General features: G+C 35.9%; 1 protein-coding gene across 1 annotated transcript in view; it reads left to right on the forward strand.

The window, feature by feature from the left end:
- Window positions 1-2,239: 2,239 nt before the first annotated feature.
- Window positions 2,240-22,179, forward strand: part of LOC129220938 (otoferlin-like) — a 79,057-nt gene continuing 59,117 nt past the window's right edge. Inside the window, exons 1-4 of the mRNA XM_054855409.1 lie at window positions 2,240-2,317; window positions 11,314-11,457; window positions 13,795-13,922; window positions 19,260-19,430. Of these exons, the coding sequence (XP_054711384.1) occupies window positions 2,240-2,317; window positions 11,314-11,457; window positions 13,795-13,922; window positions 19,260-19,430 (521 nt within the window). The remainder of the gene's footprint in view (window positions 2,318-11,313; window positions 11,458-13,794; window positions 13,923-19,259; window positions 19,431-22,179) is intronic.

Here is a 22,179-nt window from a genome sequence, read left to right on the forward strand (position 1 = left end):
ACCAATTGAAATATTGAGTATAGGTAAGTCGCTAAACTTGTTATCAGAATGAACATTAAAAAAAATGAATTCGGACTGTTTGCATTGAGACTCATCCGGCTTTGAAAATTTAGACAAAAATTCCCCAATAGTATCTTTACCAATGGAGCTATTTAAAAAGGTATGTAAATCTGGATATGTATTATGTTTCTTACATTGAACAGATTCAGTCTCCTGTACACTAATATTTTGAGGGACCAGAGATGAGAAATCAGTTACCGAGGCCAAGCCGTCCCTCATGGATGACCCCCTCGCCAGTTTAAATTGTCTCCATTTTGTGTTGGAGTATTAAGTCTTACTTCCGGTGATGAAAATCTGTTTTGCGACGGAAATTGTTGGGGTGGAACAAAATGGTTGGGGAAATTAAAGTTACCTCGTGGCCTAAATGGAATACGAGGGGCAAAATCTTTTGACTTGGAGGCCTATTTTGACCTTGATTTGAGAAATTGTTAAGGGGTTGACCCCCATTGTAAATCCGACAATTAATCATTAAGTGGTTTGTTCTACCACAAAATACACAAAAAGTGTTATTAGAATTTTGAGAGACTTTTTGCTGGGGTTTGGGCAAAACAGTTTTCTCATTAACGGAAGAGACGCGGATGTACAAAGGACATTCAACAAGTAGGTGTGGACTTTCCCCACAAAGACGACAATTTGACATTAATTTAGCGACACATGTTGTTAAAGATCGTAAATTTTCGGCCAAGGCATCTATTTGCACTTGAGCACTAGTCATAGCATTTGTCAATTTTGGTTGGCCTGTTACATGTAAACAGTGTAACTTATTAGCCTTGTCGACTAAATCGGTAAACTTTGACGTGTCGACATCAAGTAGTTTGTCCTTGATATTCAATGGTAAAGCCGCCAAAAATTGGTATGATTTTATTTGTGTGAGAGCAGCAGTATCCGTAATAAAAGGATATGCTGAGTGAGCCGCACGTTCAACACGATGTGCTAAACTCTCAATACTCTCATGAGTTTCAAATTTGATATTTTGAAATTCTGAAAGGGACACAGAAGAAGGGGTATGCATTTTGAAAAATGCACGCAATTTGTCACAAGCCTGGTTAAAAGTCATAGACTCCAAGCAACTGGGATTGGTCGCAAAAAAAACACAAGGCAGAGCCAGAAAGTTTTGACTTCAAAAACATAGGAGTCGTGGGATCATCCCAACCATTTAAATTCTGCAAGTCCTTAATTTGTGATATAAAAAATTCAACAGTTTCCGGCTCGCCTGAATATGAGGGAATGGGGAAGTTAAAATTCCTACTCGCCACAGCACCTTGAGGTGACTCATTGGCCATATTCACACCTTGGGGTGGGTCGGTTTGAGTACTACCAGTTGACATGGCAACAAATGTGCCGTCTTTTACTTTAGTACAAAAATCAATGAGCATCTAATATAATTTTCACTTAATTCACACGGTGCAATCATGAGAAAGAAAAAATTTTAAATGCAAACATTGTTGAAAGCACATGCACACATGAGAATAAATGCAACTAATAAAATAAAAATTGACATCAAATTTTTGAACTAAATTAAAAATATAAAATTAATATATCCCCCCATTAACATCATAGAAATACAAAAAGCCATATGAAAAATCAACAACAAAAAGTGCATATGCATTCAACTTCAGAAAAAAAGGCATTCAAGACCTGGTCAAAAACGGCGCCATTTTGTCATGATGCGATTAATTTTGCGAAGTTATTCGAAAACCAAAAAGATAACAATTTTAGGCCGTGGAAGTGGAAGCATCGCAGCCGCGCATAACCTCAGACCAACGACTGCCTTGAATGCCAAAGAATAAAATTTAAAAGAGACTTACCCGGGGGTTGTGTGTTTGTAGACGATAGTAAGCACAAAATTCATTACCATACATTCTTTATTCTATATTAACTTCAGAGCAGACACGAAGACAGGCATTTGGCATGGTGATCACCAGAACATTTCTCACTTAGTAAAAAAAAAACATATGCCAGGAATACAGACTTAAGAGTTCAAAAAATTGGAGTTGGGGTTTGTTGCTAAGTTCGTTACAGATAAAAAAAAAACGGAGAGTTCTCCCGGATGGTGGTGAAATAAACAAATTGAAATGGACGGAGGACGGACAGTTCACTATGAAGATGGTGGGGTGTAATTCAGGGATGGCTCATGGGTAAAGGTGTCCGTTGCAGGCCAATGTACGTTGAGACAAAAATGGCGCTGGCAGGTGATCTCTATGGTGACAATGTTGAGATCGTCACACGCTCAAAAATGAATCAGGGTACTTTCGAGGTAATTGCGGATCCATGCCGTCACCTCATGCTATGTTGATTATTGAAAGGGTAGTTACTTAAGGGAACGATTCAGGTGCACTCTGCGTGCCGCCATCGGACGCCATCATACAAACAGGTGATGGATCTTCTATGCTCTCATCTTCGGCTGCGACGAAGTATAACGGTCTTGATTATTATAATTTAAACATATATGAAAAAATAAGACTTTCACCTCATCTTGAGGTCTTAACCATATTGCGGAGAGCAACGGCCGTCCTCTGACGCAGTGCACACTTCCATCTCTTTCGCCATCATCGGAGAGAAAACGGAGCAACGAGATGCACGTCCGGTTGCACTGGAAGCAGCAAGCAGAGTGAAGTGGGGTGGAAAAATGAATCGGCAAATGAGCGATCGGATCCGGGTACGCGGCGATGCGCGGGAACCAATGAGTGCGTTTGGCGCCCAAACAACGAAGGGAAGGGGACGCTACGCCATTTTAATGGCCGACAAGAAGATGCGAAAAATCGGATCGACGCTTGAAAAATTGACAAAAAGCAAAACGATGGGAAAAGTGAATAAGTCACATATTTGATATCGTAAAGTGTGCGAAATTTAACGGGGGAACGCGGGGAAAACGTGGAATGCACAAGAAAATAAAAAAACAACAAAATGGGGGAAGAAAACGATTAAAATGACCGAAAATATGGGAAAAATATAAATGGGTAAAAAATGTGATATGCATTATCACACTTAATAAAGGTTACTAAATCATTTGAAGTAACATTTCAGATCACTTACTTTTATTTCAGTTAATCATCAATTCATTGCTTACAGAAAGGTGAAAGGTCAAACATTTTCAGTAACGGTCGTTGGAAAACGTAAAGCAAAACATTGGATTGTTGATTTGAATCTCAATCGCTTAGACTGTAGCGCCACCTAGGTTTTTCTCAGTTGTTCCGGGCCCGGAAGGAGCGAAGAAAGCGCGCATTTTTGTCACGGTGGTCCCGCCACTACTGAACCCCCGGATAGCTGTTCCTGTAGTTTGAAATTGTCTCCAAAGTCGTGAAAAGATGCTGTGAGCAATTCCGAACTCTGCAGCCACACTTGTCACACTGCGGCCTCCCTCCAACTTCCCAATGATTCGACCTCGGGTAAAATCATCCAGATGTCGTCTAACAGGTTGATTATTCGCCATTTCTCGCTGAGGCAGCAACTCGGTGTGATTTTAACTGCTATACGGCGTGCAATTTCTTTGCCAGAAATACTGATCTTACACCGACAACATGCTTTATACTACTCAGACACTCCCCCATTACGTCTGCCTGCATATGTGCGCATGTGCTACCGTACATCACCTAAATCTCCTGATTGGTCTTTCTGTCCGCTCTGCCTCTTCGTTCAACTGATATGCTAATTTTTCGACTTCGTCCTTAATTTTTGCACACCAGTGTAATTGAAACCAGTTGTTTCGCGTTTATAGGGCTGCTGAAAAGGAAAACATAAAACCTCTTAACTTTAGCAAAACAACTTATTTCAGTGTCCTCTTCAAACAACATTGACGCCTTCATAATTGTTCGGAAAGGCTCAGTACTCTTAGAAACTCTTCTGTATGTTACCTAGTCTTCACTCACCAAATTCAAAAAATTGCCAAAAGTGTGGGAATAGAGTTTGGTTTTCATTTGCCCCCATGTATCCATTTCGCCAACTGACCCTAGTATATGAGCCAGGGGCACACATGCAGTTTTTTATTCAATGAATGCTATTACAGAACGTAGAAGAAGCGTAAGAACTAGATCAGTCTACAGTGACGTAAGGAACACTCCAAGATACAGTCTTCCGAACACCTCTATTTATAATGGCAATTTAACTGGACCGAGAAGAACTTCCCTCGGTCATTCTGAAGATATAATGATGAACTGCAGTTCCAGTGCAGATGGATTCGTAGTATGTATTTTCAGATAAAAATCATATTACTTCTCATTTTAGTTCCCAAATTATTAATTCATCAAATTTGGAAACAAAATAGTTCTAATATTTTTCTAAACGTCTAAATAGTTTTCCATGTAAATTAATGTGATGATTTTTGATACAGGGGTGAGTAAAGAGGAATTGACCACTTTTTAAGAAAAATATTTCCTACAAATTATTTTCTACTGCTACAATGTTGTAAATTTGAGAAAAACAAGTACTGACATATTAGTATGTTTAAAATACATAAAATTGAAAGGTAGTTATTACAAGATTAGTTTTATAGAACTATGACTACAATAACAATATAATGTCTCATCTCTCTGTTGCATAAGGGAGGGATGGGACATCATCGGGACAAAGGGGGGGGGATGGGGGATTTTCGTCCTTATTCAGAGAACTGTTTTTATCTTTATCATTTTTTTAAACGATATCCTTGCGATTGTTTTATTCTTTTTCATATTGGGAATGTTGCAGTGGGATTTCCCGTTTGTTCTACATGCGTAGTTAGTTTTTTACACTTAATATATGAAGTCGCTTTTTATCCTTTGAGTATGGCTGACGGAACAAACCATCAAGTACGGGAAAATAGTTAATACTGAGCAGTTGTTTAATTAAATAGTTAATAAAACAACTGCTCACTGGGCATTAGTTTATTGAAATTTTTTATCTTTTCAATTTACAAATTTTGAACAGAACAACGTCTGACGGGTCCTCTAGTGCTTAATAATTACTTTAAATTTTCCTAGTACGTAATTTAGTTTTATTCATTCCAGTGTGATTTTTAGTTTTTTACTTTTATTTATTTAAGTTTGATGGTATAGTCTTCATGGGTTCCTCATTTTCTCCGACATTTCAAATTTCTTCCCCTCTTTAATTATCAAAAGGTATGATTGAAATTGAGAAACAGGGGGGAAGGAAATTTCTTGCCGGTGAAACTGGAGAGACACTTCTTCAAGGAAGCAATTACTTGTATTGAATCAGGTTATAACTATTTTTTTCACATAATTAACTTATAAATTTTATAATTTATTTCAGCGAAGTGAGAAACTGACTGAAACAAAAAATAGTTACAGCCATTTATCTTGCATTGCGCATTAAAATTTTGATATAATATGATAAGAAGAAAAAAACCGATTGCATTTTATTTCTTTAGGTAGGTGGTATTGCATACAAGCATAAAATCTGTGGTTCACATTTTGTTTAGATCTTAGTTATCGAAAGGTTTTAATTGCTTCATTTTGATATATAGCCAGCCGTTTTTTAAAACATTTATTTTTCTTCTAAGATATACAATTGCGAACTGGAGAATGTACCTGAATTTGGAAATTTTCAGGATTGGTTGCACAGTTTTTCATTGACAAGAGGAAAGAAAACGTCAAGTGTTATTTCCACTGAAAAAATAGTCGCAATATTTAAGGTAGTATTTCAGTTTTATGTCATAAGTTGTAGACTAATGCAATTTTCCACCGGGAATTGTAAAAAAATCCGAATTTTCTTCAAGGGGGGGGGGGGAGTAAAAATTATTGACGCTACAGGATTAGTAATATGGCTTAAGACCAATGTTTCTTAGCGGAGGTTGACTGAACACTCCTTTTTCACCCAACCTCTTTGAACCCTAGTTGGAGCAAACCTAACCTAACAGCATTGTGAAGGCTACGCAGATCCTAATTATAGCATTACGATGTTGCCAGGTTAGGTTTGCCCCAACTATAGTATAGTTCCTCTGAAAGATAATTGACCCCTGAGATGTTCCCCCCCCCCTTTTTTTGGAGCGACATAGGACAATTTCATTTCAAAAAAAGTATTAGTTGCTACAGGAAACTCCTTGCAAATACTTTAAGCATGTAAAACACTTGTTCATTTGCTGCACATTATGAAGTACATAGACGAATAAAATGCTGGAATTTTCCAGCAACAATAATTTGTTCATATTTCTTGGCCCAGTAACGGACGGGCGGAATCTCAGATACATCAGTCTCACTTTCTCTTGGAGGCCCTATCGCACATAGCTAATAAGTCGAATTTATTACATTGCTCTACAATTTCCAAGTCTTTAAATTTTTTTATTGCAATAAAAATGATAATATAGATACGGTAACTATGAATGTTAGTAGCAGGGTCTGATTACCACTCAGTGGAACGAACTACGAGTCTCCGGACCTGGGCGTGCGCACCATTATATTAGGGACATCAAAATTGTGTTCATTTCCTTCTTCCTTTCTCTTACATCGTAACACATTTAGTATGCAAACTTAGTAGGATTATTGTGCAATATAGAAGGTGTGAAAGTTTGATTGGTTTTCTATACTACAAGTACATTGAAAAAATTTGTTTTTCTTGTAAAGAGGACACCAACTTTTATCATGAGCTGGGCACCACTTAGGTTTGATCGGGCCCGGAACAATTTATGTGACAAAGTTGCTGAATTGGTGCTTTCCTAGTAGCTAGCTAAAACAACTGACTTGGTTTTACATGAAATTTCCCCAACTTTTTTTTTTTTTTGGAGGAAGGACTTCGTTGCGAAAATAGCGTAAAAGGGTTGCAATACACTGTAAAAAAAAATCGGAAACGTTTCTGAGTATATCGTGCAGCTGCGGTTCATGAAATTTTCAAAAACGTTTCTGAGTATTTCGGATTCTTCTTTCTGTAATGTCCGGAAACGTGTCTGAGTATTTCGGAATCCTCTTTCTGTAATGTCCAGAAACGTGTCTGAGTATTTCGGAATCCTCTTTCTATAATTTCCAGAAATGTTTCTGAGTATTTTGGAATCCTCTTTCTGTAATTTTCAGAAACGTTTCTGAGTATTTCGGAATCCTCTTTCCGTAATTTCCAGAAATGTTTCTGAGTATTCTGTGCAGCTGTGGTTCATGAAAGTTTCGAAAACGTTTCCGAGTATTTCGGAATTCTCCAAACAATTTTCAAAAACGTTTCTGAGAATTTCGGAATCCTTTTTCCGTGATTTTTTTCTAAAAAATAATTCTTTTTTAATAGTATTGCATGCCATATCAGTTTCAATTCTTTCATATCTAAGAGCAATGAAACAAGCAATTTTAGAATCATTCGTGGATTTTTTTTTCTGAATTTCTAATGACAAATAGCATGGTTAACAGCATAACATATGCACAGTTATAAATTTTTGAAAATTTATGAAATAATATAGTAGTTTCATTCATAATCACAAAATCGTCGGGGGGGGGGGGGGAAGGGGAGTACTTTCTCAGAAGTGGGATTGTTTGTTAAACAATATTAAACTTCAGTTTTTCTCTCAATATTTTCAAGACAAAATTATCAACATATTGTATTTTTAATGCAGAACTTAAAAACATATCTTGTATCAAACTTGATAGCTTTTATTTTCGGATAAAATTTGACAGAACTTACCTACACTTTTCGTTCCGAAATTCGTTCACGTCAAGTCAATTTCTTTGACGAACAAAGTGTACCGAAAAGTACCAACAGAGAAATTGATGAATTTAAATATGACACCAAAGTCCCCCTGCTGGAACCATTCGGGTTTATTCCTCTGTTCTTGCCCTTTTCCAGTTTATCACAAATATAGATACTTAATCAAAATAGATTACTGATTTAGAGTGTGCGCAAAATGCATTATATATTTTATTTATTAAAACATTGAACTCTATTACATGCTTATTCCATTTCATATATACGAGAGTTCCCTCCCCCCCCCCCACACCATAAGAGTGATGGTGCACCCATAAAATGATATAAAGCGCCCCCCACCTTAAAAAAAGCAACCTCTTGAAAATGTCAATGGCACAGTCTGCGTGGTGAACACCCCTCGTCTTCTCACCATATGTGCATTGCATATCAATAACACAGTATTTCAAAACTGATCACTTTTAAAACGATGACATGAAATAATATTACTTTTTATTTCAGCATGTAAATGCAGCTGTTCCATTTTTGCCAATGACTCATTCCTCCTGACTGTCCTAAATTAAACTAGTATATCCACGAAGGAAATGTTATTTTCGGAACTAATGTCAAGGAATTTTTTAATTGTTATCCACATTTAACAAAATGAATAAGCAGATGAATTAATTTCATAACTATGTTCTTACTAATAGATAACATGGTCATTTTCTAATGGTATAAATATTTTTAAATGAATGAATAAATTATAATAAAAAAAGATAAATTATACCGGCACATTTTTTGTGAAGCATATTACAATACTAGAAAATATTTGCATTACCATATTTCTAATGAATTAAACAATTGATTTTTTTTTCTTTTTGAACCAAAATGTATGTACATCCAAGTATTTCGAAATAACTTTTCTGTGATTGCTTCTCAAATATAAATCTTACTTCTTTTGCGTAATTAATCAGTTTCAGTTAGTTACAACAAATAGTACACCGCGCACATAGGTATGTAGGATAACTTTAAATTAATTCGATAAACCCAAAAACAGTTACAATTGGAGCCTCATCAAATGCAAATCAACAAAAATTTAAATGTATATAACAACATGTTTTAAAATATTCATTAATACTTACAAGTGAACATGAGCGGAAGAAAATCTAAGTACCTCCATTACAACTGAATAAGTAATCCAAAGGGTTTCGTTTCATTAAGTATAAACACGGGTGTTAAAACTATTCACGCTTTAACACACAATATATATCTAATTATGGTCGCATTGGAAATTGTAAAGAAGCAAATGGTTATTAACTAACTTAATAGCTGCGTACATCGTCTAAAAAATCAAGGGCAGTCCAAAATGCAAAGGCGTAAAATTAGTTTCGACACATTTTACTACTCTCTAGACATGAAATACCAAGCAATCCAATGCTACACAGTTGCTGACTGCAGCAACCATAGATAAGAAAAAAGGAAGTTCTCGTTATTTCCGACTCATTGGCGCCTGTGTTGGAAGGATGAAATAGGTTTCGAAGCGTTGCGTCATCACTTCCGCTTCTAGATATCTTGAAATAACAAAAAGCTTTCTGAATATTGAGGAGTTCGCTATTGGATGAAGGATTCCTACTATTTCGGAAAAGTTTCCGATATATCCAGAAACGTTTCCGAAATTTGTTACAGTGTAGAAGCCCAACAATGCGCCTAACAATTCTTTTTCTTACTGATTGCTCTCCCTTGAAAGAAATGGACTTGCTCAAGGTCATAGCTCAACTTCTCGGAGGTGGACAGTACGATATCTTTTACTTGAATTTTTTGATTAACTTTTGTACTTTTCTATGATTTTGGAGTAATGTTTATTACTTCAGTATAATTATTACAAACTATTACTTATATTCCTATTCTTAACATTTAAATAGTTTTTGTAACAGTTCTCTTACACAAAGTAAAGTTTTAGATAAAAATTTATTTTATTATTATTATTCCTAGAAAATCTCCCGTCAAGGAATGATGGGGGAAAATTGCTTCTACATTTGAACGAAGCAATTGCCAGTTTGGTGTTATTTTGATGGTTGAAATTTTAACCTCAACCGCAGTGTATTAACCCTGAGCTCCAATAGATAGCATTTAATGCTGACCACTTTTTCGTTTCTTCACTCTCTTAAAATGACAGTATTACCAGTAAAACAGTTAAGTTACTGGATTCAATTCAGCCTTGTTAAAACAAAACATTTCTCTAAATGCCAAAGTTACCTAAAAATATTATCAAATTGTCCTGCCGCGGCGCGAGTTTCATTGTTGGTGACGTTTGGAGTGTTTCTCGATCAGTAAATTTGCTATTATGTAAATGAGGATCATTATATTTTATGAAATAGGAAAATAGAAACCTTAGTTGTTCACAAAATTTTTCACAAGTATTTAACAGTGCCCAAGTCAAAAAGTCTTTTTTTTCCACAAAAAAAAAAAAGAAAGAAAGAAAGAAAAAGAAGAAAATAGGGGGAAACCCTCACTGGTCCATATAAAAATTCCCATGTTTTTTAATACGTTTAAGTCAATATCAGGCAGTGTGGAACTAAGATAAATAAATACCTTTGTGGTGAACAGAAAAGTAAGAAAGACAACGTTAAAAAAAAGCACAAATTTGCCAATTTGGCAAATTTGTGTGCTTTTTTTTACGTTGTTTTTCTTATTTTAGTGTGAAACTACTCGAAAATATGTAAAGGGTACAGTTAGCTACCAAAAAGTACACAAAATTTTATTGATGATGCTATGATTTAATTTTGACAAAAGTTTGAGTGATATCGTTTGATCCTGAAATTGAAACAAAAGTATCGTTATACTTTGCAAATCAATTTTTGAACTGATGTTTAAAACAAGTACAAGAATACAAGAGTATAATTACTTTTTTCTACATATACAGGGTGTATCAGTACAGCGTTATAGCACTTTTAGGGCAGATACAGTACACCTAGACGATGGGAAATCACATAGCCATGTATGGTTGGAAACGCTTTCCCGACGCGATAGTGACGACACAAAGCACAAGAAAGACAAGGCAGGAATAAGAGGAGAAAACATGTTTATTATTTTTAATACAGCAAAAATACTGGCAAGTTTTTGTGTGGTGTACACGATAGAAGTTGCTACGTAAACCGAAGCATCGGATGACCGGTGCATGCGCACACGCGGTTTTTGTTGAACAGAGAAGTCTGGGACATGCCCGGTATTTTAGCTAACTTTTGATATTCAATGCGCCGGAGATGTGAGGCCCGGGGTCGTAATTTCGAACATCTTCCTTGATGACGATCGTTGGCTCCTTAATTTTCTTTTTCCTTAGTTTTTTGCTGTACTAAGGATAATAAACATGTTTTCTTCTCTTATTCGTGTCTTGTCTTTCTTGTGATTTGCGTCGTCACTACCGCGCCAGGAAAGCGTTTCCGACCATGCATTGCTATGTGGTTTCCCATCAACTAGATGTACTCAATCAGCCCTGAAAGTTTGTAAACGTCGTACTTATACACCCTGTATACTTGCTTCTCAATTAAACAGAACTTTATACTGTCAAGCCTGAAACAGAACTTTTTTTTTTTTAATACGTAGTGCTATCTTTAAAAAGGCATTATTTTGAAGGTCTGGCTCGTTCTTTTTTTCTAATTAATTTAGGGCTGTTTCCGTATTTATCGTGAACCCCTGCCCCCCGATGCGATTGACAAAAGCATTCCATTCAACTGCGCTCAAGATGGATTCTTCTCCATAATCCCTGAAAATAATCCGATAAAAGCTTTGATAAGAGCTTATATAGTAAAGGTAAGATTTTATCAGAGGCTGTTATTTTTACTTTTTTCTACGTTCAAAATAATGAAAAAGTTAAATTTGTGAAAGGTTTCGAACTCGGACGGATTTTACTCCTTTGAGGTATGCTGCATCCATTTTGCCCAATGGACAGTCTGTATGTATAATATAAATTTGAATATTTCAAATCCTTCCTTTCCTTTTAGATGAATTGAGGGAGAAATAATTGTACATTACAGTCAAGACGAAGTTCCCTACGCGTAACTGGGTATGAAAATTTTGGTTTAATGACTCTTTGTTAGCGAATGAAATCTTGAGTCCTTTTAACCAGCGTGTTTCTAACATTGAGAAGAGATAAAATGGAGGGTAAGAAGACATGCATTCATGGAACCAAGATCCCAAGATAGATATTAAAGCAAAGCATTAGAAGAAATCAGGTTTCTTCCGCTTGTTTCACGCAAAACGTACCAACCATTTATTATTGTCGAGTCACGTGACTTGGGATCTTTGGGTCAGTTTTTGCTAAGCTAATGACTAAACTTGCTCCCTCCACTTTAATTCCTGCTCTAAGGTTTCTAACTACCCCAGTCTAGCGGGTAAATTGAAATCATGATTTCCGGCTTTGTGAGTTTGGTATAGACACATAACCATGGAGTACACAATCAGTTTGGTTTAGAAAGTTCTACGCAAACTCAGATACGATACTGCGACTGCATCCCGTTAGTCTCATGTGATCTGCTGAATCCTCCAAATGCATAAACCGAATTCAGTCAAGAAGAAAAGTATTGAAAAAAAATTACTCTAAAGTAAAATGCACCCAAAAGTAACATTTCCATCAAAACTTAATCTTTTTTTGAAATGAGTTTCCATTTACGCTCTTTGATTCTACCTTTGCGGGTATATTTCGATAACTCGGACATTGGCACGGTCGTCAAATTTTTGTATGAATTGATTATGGTAACCTTGTTGTTTTATGGTAACCCTATAAAACATTCTCAGATGAAACATTCCTAGTGTTCTATTCTCTCTCTTCATAAAACAGAGCATTTCACCTTCTAGGAACTATGTGCGAGAACCGCGGTACAAATTACCGGAAAACGGGACAATCTCATTAAAACGGGACAAGTGTTCACCTAAGTGATCTCGCTTGTCTAGATGACCTTTTAGAGGGAACGTAGCATTGCATCCCACCAAGCGTGGATCAATAGGAGAGATCATAGGGTTCATGATCCTTCTGCTTTTAACCGATCAAATATAGTCTAAAGCACATAACAAAAAAATCCCCCTAGACCCTCTGATTGTGCCCAAAAATTGCACTTTTGTCCCAGTTCCGATAATGACACCCTCCAAAACCAGAAGTTGGATCCGCGCTTGTAGCTCACTGAGTAAGAGAAGACAGATGGATATAGGGGTAAACAATATGGAGAGGGGCCCGGAAAAGTCATTTGTGATGGGCTCCAAAATTTCTGTGCACTCCCCTGACTGTACCGATAAGGAAAAGTCTTTTTTTGTTTGAAACATCATAGTTCCTCGGCAGTCCAATGTTAATCAAGTTCAGGTTTGATGAAATTGAGGGAACTCTTCAAATATCATACACACATTTAAATCGATTTGTACTTGATAAATTATCTATATCGTCTCACTTAGTGAACCGGTTTTTATGCTTTTTTTTGTTTGTTTTTTTGTTTAGTGGTGGTTTTCTTTAGGGGTGGTCTAACTATATACATATCTTTGCTATAGATGAGGAAACTGAATGGTCGTAAATGAACAGGGAGTAGAACAACGAAATCATGAATTGCACCGACCCATTTTTCGACATCACCAAAAGAGTCGAATTGTGCCCGTTTTGGAACAGCCGAAATAAAAGTCTTTAAAGCCAGAATAAAGTACCTTCATGTCCGCCATCTTGGGGCTTACCGAGGTTTTTTTCCTATGTCTGCTGTGGTAAAATTTCATATTTTGCTTTTTAATTGTGGTTTTTTATTCACTTCACATTTTTCTACAATCAAGAAGCGAAGCACGTTTTTTCATAAAAGCAGACAAAGGAAGAAAGTAGCATTTAGCCCCAAGATGACAGACTTGTCGCTATTTAAGCTACTACGATCTATGGCTTCAGAACAGTTAAGTCTTGTGTCGTGCAATCAATATCGGCAAATGAAGAAGAGTATGTAAGCCAAGGTTTCACTCTAAATATCGTTTGTACTAGTTAGTAAAATCAAACTCATGTATTACTTCTCAAAACCTTTCTTGAACAACATCTTATTAATATTTTTTATGTAAGAATTTTTTTGCCTTGAGCCGACTGGTTTCTTTATCTTTGAAGAGAAATTACTGTTACTTTTTTTATTGCAGGCAGTGAACTTGACACCAGCGGACACGAGTAACACGTGCGACGCCTACATTGTCATGAGACTCGGAAAGCAGAAGTTTAACGATAAGGAGCACTACGTATCAAAACAGCTCAACCCTGTGTTCGGGAAGTAAGTGGTAGAAAATTAATGACTGACCTCGGAAAATAGGCTCGGAAGAAAAAACAATAAAATAAAAAATAGAAAGTTTATAGTAGAAAGTGGATGAAAAGCAATTATATTAAGAAGATAAGAAAATGTTAAGTAAAGAGTGCAAAGCAATAACAATATATCCTTCTTAATGTGATGACTGAAACGTTAACCATTTGATATTCCGTTTTTAAACATAGTTAGTATTCAATCCAAGGAAAATTGAATACAGAACACCCCTCCCCCACGATTTAATTTATATTCTTTAATAATATACATTATTACTGTGTATGATTTCTGAAGTTTGACCAATATTCTGGATTTACTATTTCACGATGCCGCCAGTTCAATTTGAAATTAGGGTTATATTAATTAGCAGGCTTCAAAAAAAGGAGGAGGTTCTGAACTCGTCGGATTTGTTTTTCCTTTGTACAATGTTCCATAAATACTCGAAGACACCTGTACCCAGGGGCGTGCACAGGGAGGGGGGAGGGATACCTGTTGGCCCGAGCCCGAGCCTGGAGGGGGCCCAATACTTTTGTAACTAACGATGAAATATAGGGGTAAACAATATGGAGAGGGGCCCGGAAAAGCCATTTGTGATGGGCTCCAAAATTTCTGTGCACGCCCCTGCCTGTACCGATAAGGAAAAGTCTTTTTTTGTTTGAAACATTATAGTTCCTCGGCGGTCCAATGTTAATCAAGTTCAGGTTTGATGAAATTGAGGGAACTCTTCAAATATCATACTCACATTTAAATCGATTTGTACTTGATAAATTTTCTATATCGTCTCACTTAGTGAACCGGTTTTTATGCTTTTTTTTGTTTGTTTTTTTGTTTAGTGGTGGTTTTCTTTAGGGGTGGTCTAACTATATACATATCTTTGTTTTACCCTATTTGTTCTTTAGGGAAAAGTTAAGGGTAAAACAATAAATTTCATGCAATTTCCCTCACAAACGATTAAATATAAAACCCATTGATCAACAAAGGCCATAAAACAAAGGTTTATACTTTCCTTACCTGTAGTTAAAGAAAGTACTAAAAATATATATTATTAAGAGTAATGATAATGAAAATTTTGAATTAAGGATTCTCTGAAGCAAACATAAAATTCATTCTAGTGGAATTTTTAATCTTCATCTATAGTGGGGCCATGTGAAGAAACATGCGACTTCTATCACGAGTTACATGACACTAATTGCGAAACATAAATTACAATTTACAATATTACAATTCTAAAATTTACAATTTTACAAATTTAAACTTACAGCGATTTCGTTTTTTTTTTTTAGTGACTCGTGCATTTGCTTTCGGAAATCAAACTTTGATAAAGTTGAACAAATGATAAAGACATTTTTTTTTTGTACATTAATTACGCATTTGAAAAAGCCTTTCTTCACAGTCGTCGGAAGTCTCCGAGACGCTCGCCGTGTTATTTACATCACTAAAAAGGAAAAAATAAATTACTTTTAAATAAAAAAAAAACCGCCTTCAAAAAATACCCAGAAACTAAAAAGCAAAAAATAACTGATTACACTTTTCTATTTCCTACTCAAACATAGAAATGAAATTTATTTTACAATCCAGTACAAAAATCAACTAAACTAAACACCGAATTATAAAATAAACACTGATTTAAATTATTATACGATGAATTATTTTAAATACCTAACTAATTATATACGACCTTTTATTTTTTAATAACCATTTGAAGTCGGGGCCTCCTATAAACTACTACCTAACGTAACTGAGTAGGTTTAGTTTTAAAGACTAATTTCGCGTATAGTTAAATTAGTGTTTAATTCAGGATTCGATGGGTTGTCAGTTACGTTATGTAGTTGTTTTAGGAGGCCCCGACTTCAAAATGTGATTAAAAATTAAGAGATCGTATATAATTAGTTAGGTATTTAAAATAATTCATCGTATAGTAATTTAAATCAGTGTTTATTTTATAATTCGGTGTTTAGTTTAGTTGATTTTCGTACTGGAATTGTAAAATAAATTTCATTTCTATGTTTGGGTAGGAAATAGAATGTAAGTGTAATCAGTTATTTTTTGCTTTTTAGTTCCTGGGAATTTTTTGAAGGCGGTTTTTTTTATTTAAAAGTAATTTATTTTATTTTTGTTAAGATTATGCAGGTATTCATTCCAACTTTGATACGAAATCGAGAATGGGTGAGCACCAAAAACTAACCAAAAGGATAAAAAAATTAAATCCTTCCACAAACTTAATAAAAATAGTTTTTTTCATCAACCATTTTTAAACGCTATTTTCTAAAGCAAAACAAACCACCAATAAATCTTACATTCTGTGCAAACGCAGCTGAAGCACAAATAATAATCATTTTCCAAGAGTTTTCCGGACATTTTTCGTACTGGATCTCACGCTCGAAAAAATTAGCATGGTACATACGTCACACCCACTGTCGTCGTTATCTCGCAGTTTCCGCTGCCGCTTCAATTACTGGTGTCAGTTTAACGATCACGCAAGGCTTCGACCCATTTCTTTTTTTATTCATTATTCCCCTGAAACCATGGCAACGGCCTTCTCTCTTTTGTTCTTTTAGTCCACTCTGCAGAAGCAAGGACTCTGTAAATAAACGATACATCTCTTAGTCGGTTATACTTTCTGGTATCCAACGTAATTTTTGTGTGATTTGAATAACCTCTATTGCCTTCTCTAATGTTACGCAGGGGTGTCCACCGGGGGGGGGGGAGAGAGAGAGAGTGTCATGGCGTAGACTGCGCCATTGAAATTTGAAAAGAGGGTTGCTTTGAGGGGTATTTTTCTCTTTTGGGAGTTCTTGCTTTGGGGGGGGGGGGGGGTTCCATGGCATTGAGGGCGTGCACCCTTGCCTTTAGGGGGCGGGCACCCCTGCGCTACGAGTTTCCTTTTTCCTCTGAGAGCAACGACGCATCCTCCACCAAATACTACGAAGCCTTCTAGAACGAGAACACGAACCAAAGAGCAAATGAAAAAATCCCTAAAACCCCCTAAATTTTCAATGGCGTATTGTGCATCTTAACCTCTTGTTTAGTAGCCCCTCTTTTATGCATCTACAGACCTTTTCCATCTTTTAGTGGCTGAACTATGTTATGAACAGTTTAATGAAACCTTTTTCCTTTGTTTTCACAAATTGCAAAAAAAAAAAAAGAAAAGCAAAATATTTCTGTGAGATAGAGTGTTCTGTACCCAGAAAGTTCCAAGCTGACAGCTTTTCAAAAAAAAAAAAAACAACTAAAACAAATATTTGATCCAATACCAATTTTCTAAAATGATATAGAATGAGTTTTTTCTCTTAAACAGAAAGAAAACTCATTCTAAATCATTTAAAAAAAATTGCCAATCTTGGCAATATTTATTTTATATATATAGTTGAATATGTCAGATTTAGGAAGTTTTTATTCTAAGCTGGCAGCTTTAGGGCACTTTACCTTTGTCACAGTTCCGGTTCTGCGACTTTTCCGAAACTAGTTGCAGCAAATTTATAGTTTAGCGTAAATACAAGCCTTGTGTACTTAAAAATTGAAATAATATGGTACAAAAATTTCTATGGATATATCCAAGGATGGCTCCAGCTTCATCATATGTGATCTTCAGCAACTAGATCTAACGTCATTCGAAGAAGCAAGAAAGTTTTGGAAAAATTCCGAAACAAAAAGAGCTGATAAGTTGCTAAAAAGCACTCGGCAATATTCTTTTGCTCATTAGTTTTTGAAGCAACGGCTGTTCAATTACCATCAAAATGTAGGAAAATCTTTCTTGCAATAAACGTATGAGACGTAAACGCAATACTTCAATTTTTCAATACCCAAATGTGCATTACATGTACGTGTGTAAGCATACCTTAGGGCAAGAATTAGTAAAAAAGGTTTCAATTTCCTTCAATGGTGCATATACGTCTTTCATCATTAGTCAAAATTTGGAATTCCACATACGGCAAATTGAGAATTTTCCTTCTCTCAAAAATTTAAGTTAGGGGCGTCCCTGGCAACTAGGGTAATGCACAAATAAAAGGAATATACTGTGTTTGATTTGCTTTCATTTTAGAAGCTGTGCATTTGTACCCAGGAATTGTCTTGTAGAATTAGTACCATATGAAAAAATGAGAACAAGGATTGTTCTATGATGGAGTCGTTTCCAAAATTTTAAAAGTACTTTTTCTGAAAGAGCATGCTGAAAAACATGGGAACTGACTATTTTTAAATTATTTGACAAAATTTAATCTATTTTAAAAATTGTTTTAATCGGTGCGCAGATTCAACTTCATTTTTTATGCTTCTGTTCATGACATTACAAGTGGCGAAATGCCATTCACTGATGCCATTAGCGCAGAGCGCAATATTTTATTTAATTTTATATTTTTTTCGCTTTTAAATTATCATAATCTGGAAACGCTGTAGACAGCAAGTGTAAGCATTCAGCTCGCCAGTGGAGTACCCTCCAAAGTTCATCACTTGTGACGTCATAAAGACCACGCCTTATTTGAAAAATCGGACATTGAAAAAAAATAATTAAAAATTAAACGTTTTGAAAAGAAAAGATTTTCCACGCTGTATGTTTTTTTTTTTTTTTTTTTTTTTTTTGAGCAATCACGATTGCTTATTGTTCTCACTTGACTGTTTTTGGCGTTCCTTTGATTTTTCCCACCGCCATCCTCCGCACCATCGTCGACCGGGTCCTCACGATGCTGAACCTCTAGCGAAAGCCGTCTCCAGGTTGCATCCACGTCCTACACACACGCGCATACATACACAACTACATACACACGTACACACAAACACATACACCTACACAAACACATACACACATATAAACACATACACACACGCATACATACAGACACCCACACATACACACACAAAAACATACACACAACTACCTACACATTCATGCCTACACACAGACACAAACACATATGCCTACACTCACATACACATACCCCCCACATACACATACCCCCCACAGACACAAACACACATGCCTACACACACATACACATAACCTGTACACACACACATACCCCCCACACACAAACACACACGCCTACATACACACACTCGTGATTGCGAAAAACATAATTTGAATTCAAGATGTCAAAATTCAAATTTTTTTTTTCTCATTCTATCAACTTCAGTGAGTACAGTGAGTAAAAGTAGTACTTTTGACTGATGGAAGCAACTCCATCATTAAATATAGATTCAGTGTCAAAACTTTCATCTTCGAATTCCCATAACTGATTTATCTCCCAAATTGTTGACACTAATTTTCAAGCCAAATTGACAGAATTAAAAATCGCCCGCTTTTATGGTTTTCAGGTGCTTCGAATTCGTGGCAAATTTTCCCAGCGATTCCATTCTGCACGTGCAAGTTTTCGATTGGGATCTCGTGGGATCAGACGATTTTATTGGCGAAACTACAATCGATCTGGAGAACAGGTTCTACAGTAAACATCGAGCCACTTGCGGATTACCAAGATCGTACGAAACGTAATGTTTTCTCCGAATTACAATTTGATTTTCTCTAAGTCCTCATTAGTATACTTGAAACAGCGTGATATAGCAAAACTTATTGTCCAAACGGACGATATTTTTTGTTCCACTACATTATAATTTATTCAAATAACATCCCTGAAGTTTTTTTTTTTAAATCATGTAACGAACACTCTCATATAGTGGGCACCTCTAATTGGCTTAAATTTTTTTGATACCTAGTCCCTTAATATAGGCAGTTCTGTTTAATTCACTTTGAGTGGCGGCTTTGAATACGTAAACAAAACAGTTGCTTTCTTGTATATGTTTTCACAAAATTTCATAGTATCTAACCATAGAATAAGCAGGTAGTTACAAAGAATTTCGTCTCACTTTCTGATATCGAACACCCCTCCGAACCCCTTCGAGTATTTGCCTGCTCGAATCCGTTTTGAGATGTTTTACAATTACAAAGTAGCACCCGTGTAGAGCTTTTAAAAATGAGTCGGTCTGTTTTAATGCGGTAGTGAAATTTAGAATGGCATTTAAAAGGGCTGAAAGTAAAAAATTTAGACCTTGTTCAGGGCCGGATCAAGTCAGCGCGGGGCCTGTAGCAAATGTTACCAAGGGGCCCTCAATTTTGTATGGATAATAAACAATAAATAGTGAACTTCTTCATGGACGCAGCGGGGGGGGGGGGGGGAGGGTGTACTTATAATACATGCACACATGCATAGATACATTTATATGGATATAATTTTAGAACTTTATGAGGGTTATGACCCCCTTATATTCTCGCTAGTCTCCCCTTCACTATGCGTTTTTGGAGTTTTTAATTCCAAAAACGCAGCTTATGACAATCTAAAGGAAGGGGTCTGGAGTTCGCCCCGGAAAAATTTCGATAGATCAGTTCTAAAAACGCAATTCTAACAACCTCTGATGACATTTGGGAAAGAAAAGGTTCGGGGTGCTCTTATTCAGAATTTTTTCGATAATAAAATCAAAAAGCGCGATTGTATCTCATTATAGGTAAGGTTAGAGAAGGAGACTCTCTCCAGATAATTTTTCAAAGCCTAAACGAAATTGTAGATGATTTTTAATAATATTGGTGGAAGGGAGGGGGTTCAAGGTGGTCTCTCGGGAAAGGGTTCGAATTTATAGTTTTAAAAACACAATTTTAAACCGAAAACCTCTAAAAGAGTAATTTATACTATATTTATTGATTTTGGGGCGAGGGAAGGGAAGTCAAAAGCCCTCCTCTGGAGATTTCTGGAAATTGATGTGTTCAAAATGGGATTGTAGGCCATCGATGGTAACGTATGGGATGATTTTCAGATTTCAGGTACTCTCCATAAGAATTCTGTAAAATTTTCGAAGTTGAAGTCCTAAAAATAAACTTTAGCTATCGTTAACAATGTTGAAAGAGGAGGGAGAGTAGGAGGGTTACACTCCCGCAGAAAGTTTTCGAAATGATTGTCCAAAATAGGCAATTGTAGGCCAGCTTTGATGGGAGGGATGGTGTTCGGGATTTTATCCATAGAGTTTTTTTGAAATTGAAGTTCAGGTTTGTATTGAGTATGGGGCTCCACTAAATTCAGGGGTCTTAAGCCTTAGCTTGGTCCCTCTCCAGAAAACAATTTTAATCTGTTTCCGATTAGGTTAAATGATTTTCTCTTTGACTTTTTTTTAAAATTTCAAGTTCGAATAATGCAGTTATAAGCTATCTTCGGTGATGCAAAATAAATTGATTAGTACGGTGACTTCCGCTCTGCTCCCTTCATCTTTGACTTATTTTCAATACAAACTCTGCCCTACTACATTTTAATTACATAAAAATAATAACGTCAAAAAAAAAAAACCATCTCCGGAAAAAAAAGTCTGCGGAATTAGTAGACGTTTTTAAACATTTTAGACGAAGGTGGTGTTTTGCAGAAATACTTTTCCCACTTCCTTTAATTTTAAATACTTTGACTCCTGAATCTCTTGATAAATGTCTGTTTCAATTTTTTTTTCTACCTTCAAACATTGAGAACTACTGGGTGCGACTTTTCATTACAATGTTTTAAGTATACAGGGTGTCCGAAAAATCTTTGGCAAATTTTAAAAACTCATAGAAAATCAACAAACTGTCGTATCAATATGCGGTTTGTAATACTTCACAGTCAGAGGTTCAAGAATTTTTTATGAAAACGTCAAAAAAGGAAACGAAAAAAGAAAACTAATTATAGGTTGTCTCTCTATCATCACAGTTAGAAAAACAAACGTCCTGTGGGGTGTTTAATATTTTTATTAAACAGAAAACATATTACCTGGTACAGAATACCTTTCATCAGCAGAGTTAAACTTGTGCACCGTATGTTCCTCGAACCTCATCAAAACGGAACTCAAATTTGTCCCATGTTCACAAACGGTACACACATTGAACTATAGAACTTATATGAAAGGGGTTGCTTTCTGTTTAGTAAAATGATTAAATGATTAAACACCTCTCATGGCGTTTGTTTTTTTCTCTCTGTGACGATACCAGCGATTGCATGTAGTTACTTTTTTTTTTTTTTTGTTTATTTTGTTTCCTCCCTCCCCCCTCTTTTTTTTCGCGATGTCATGAAAAATCCTTGAACCTGTGAAGTATTATGGCGCAAACCGAATTTTGATACGACAGCTGGTTGATTTTTTTATGATTTTTTAAAATGTTTCAATAATTTTTCGGACACCTTGTATTTCTCTTCCTACTTAAATTTTTATACAATTTGAAACAGATTTCGCA

The sequence above is a fragment of the Uloborus diversus genome, chromosome 1, assembly GCF_026930045.1.
Source record: "Uloborus diversus isolate 005 chromosome 1, Udiv.v.3.1, whole genome shotgun sequence".
NCBI classification, from domain to species: Eukaryota; Metazoa; Arthropoda; class Arachnida; order Araneae; family Uloboridae; genus Uloborus; species Uloborus diversus.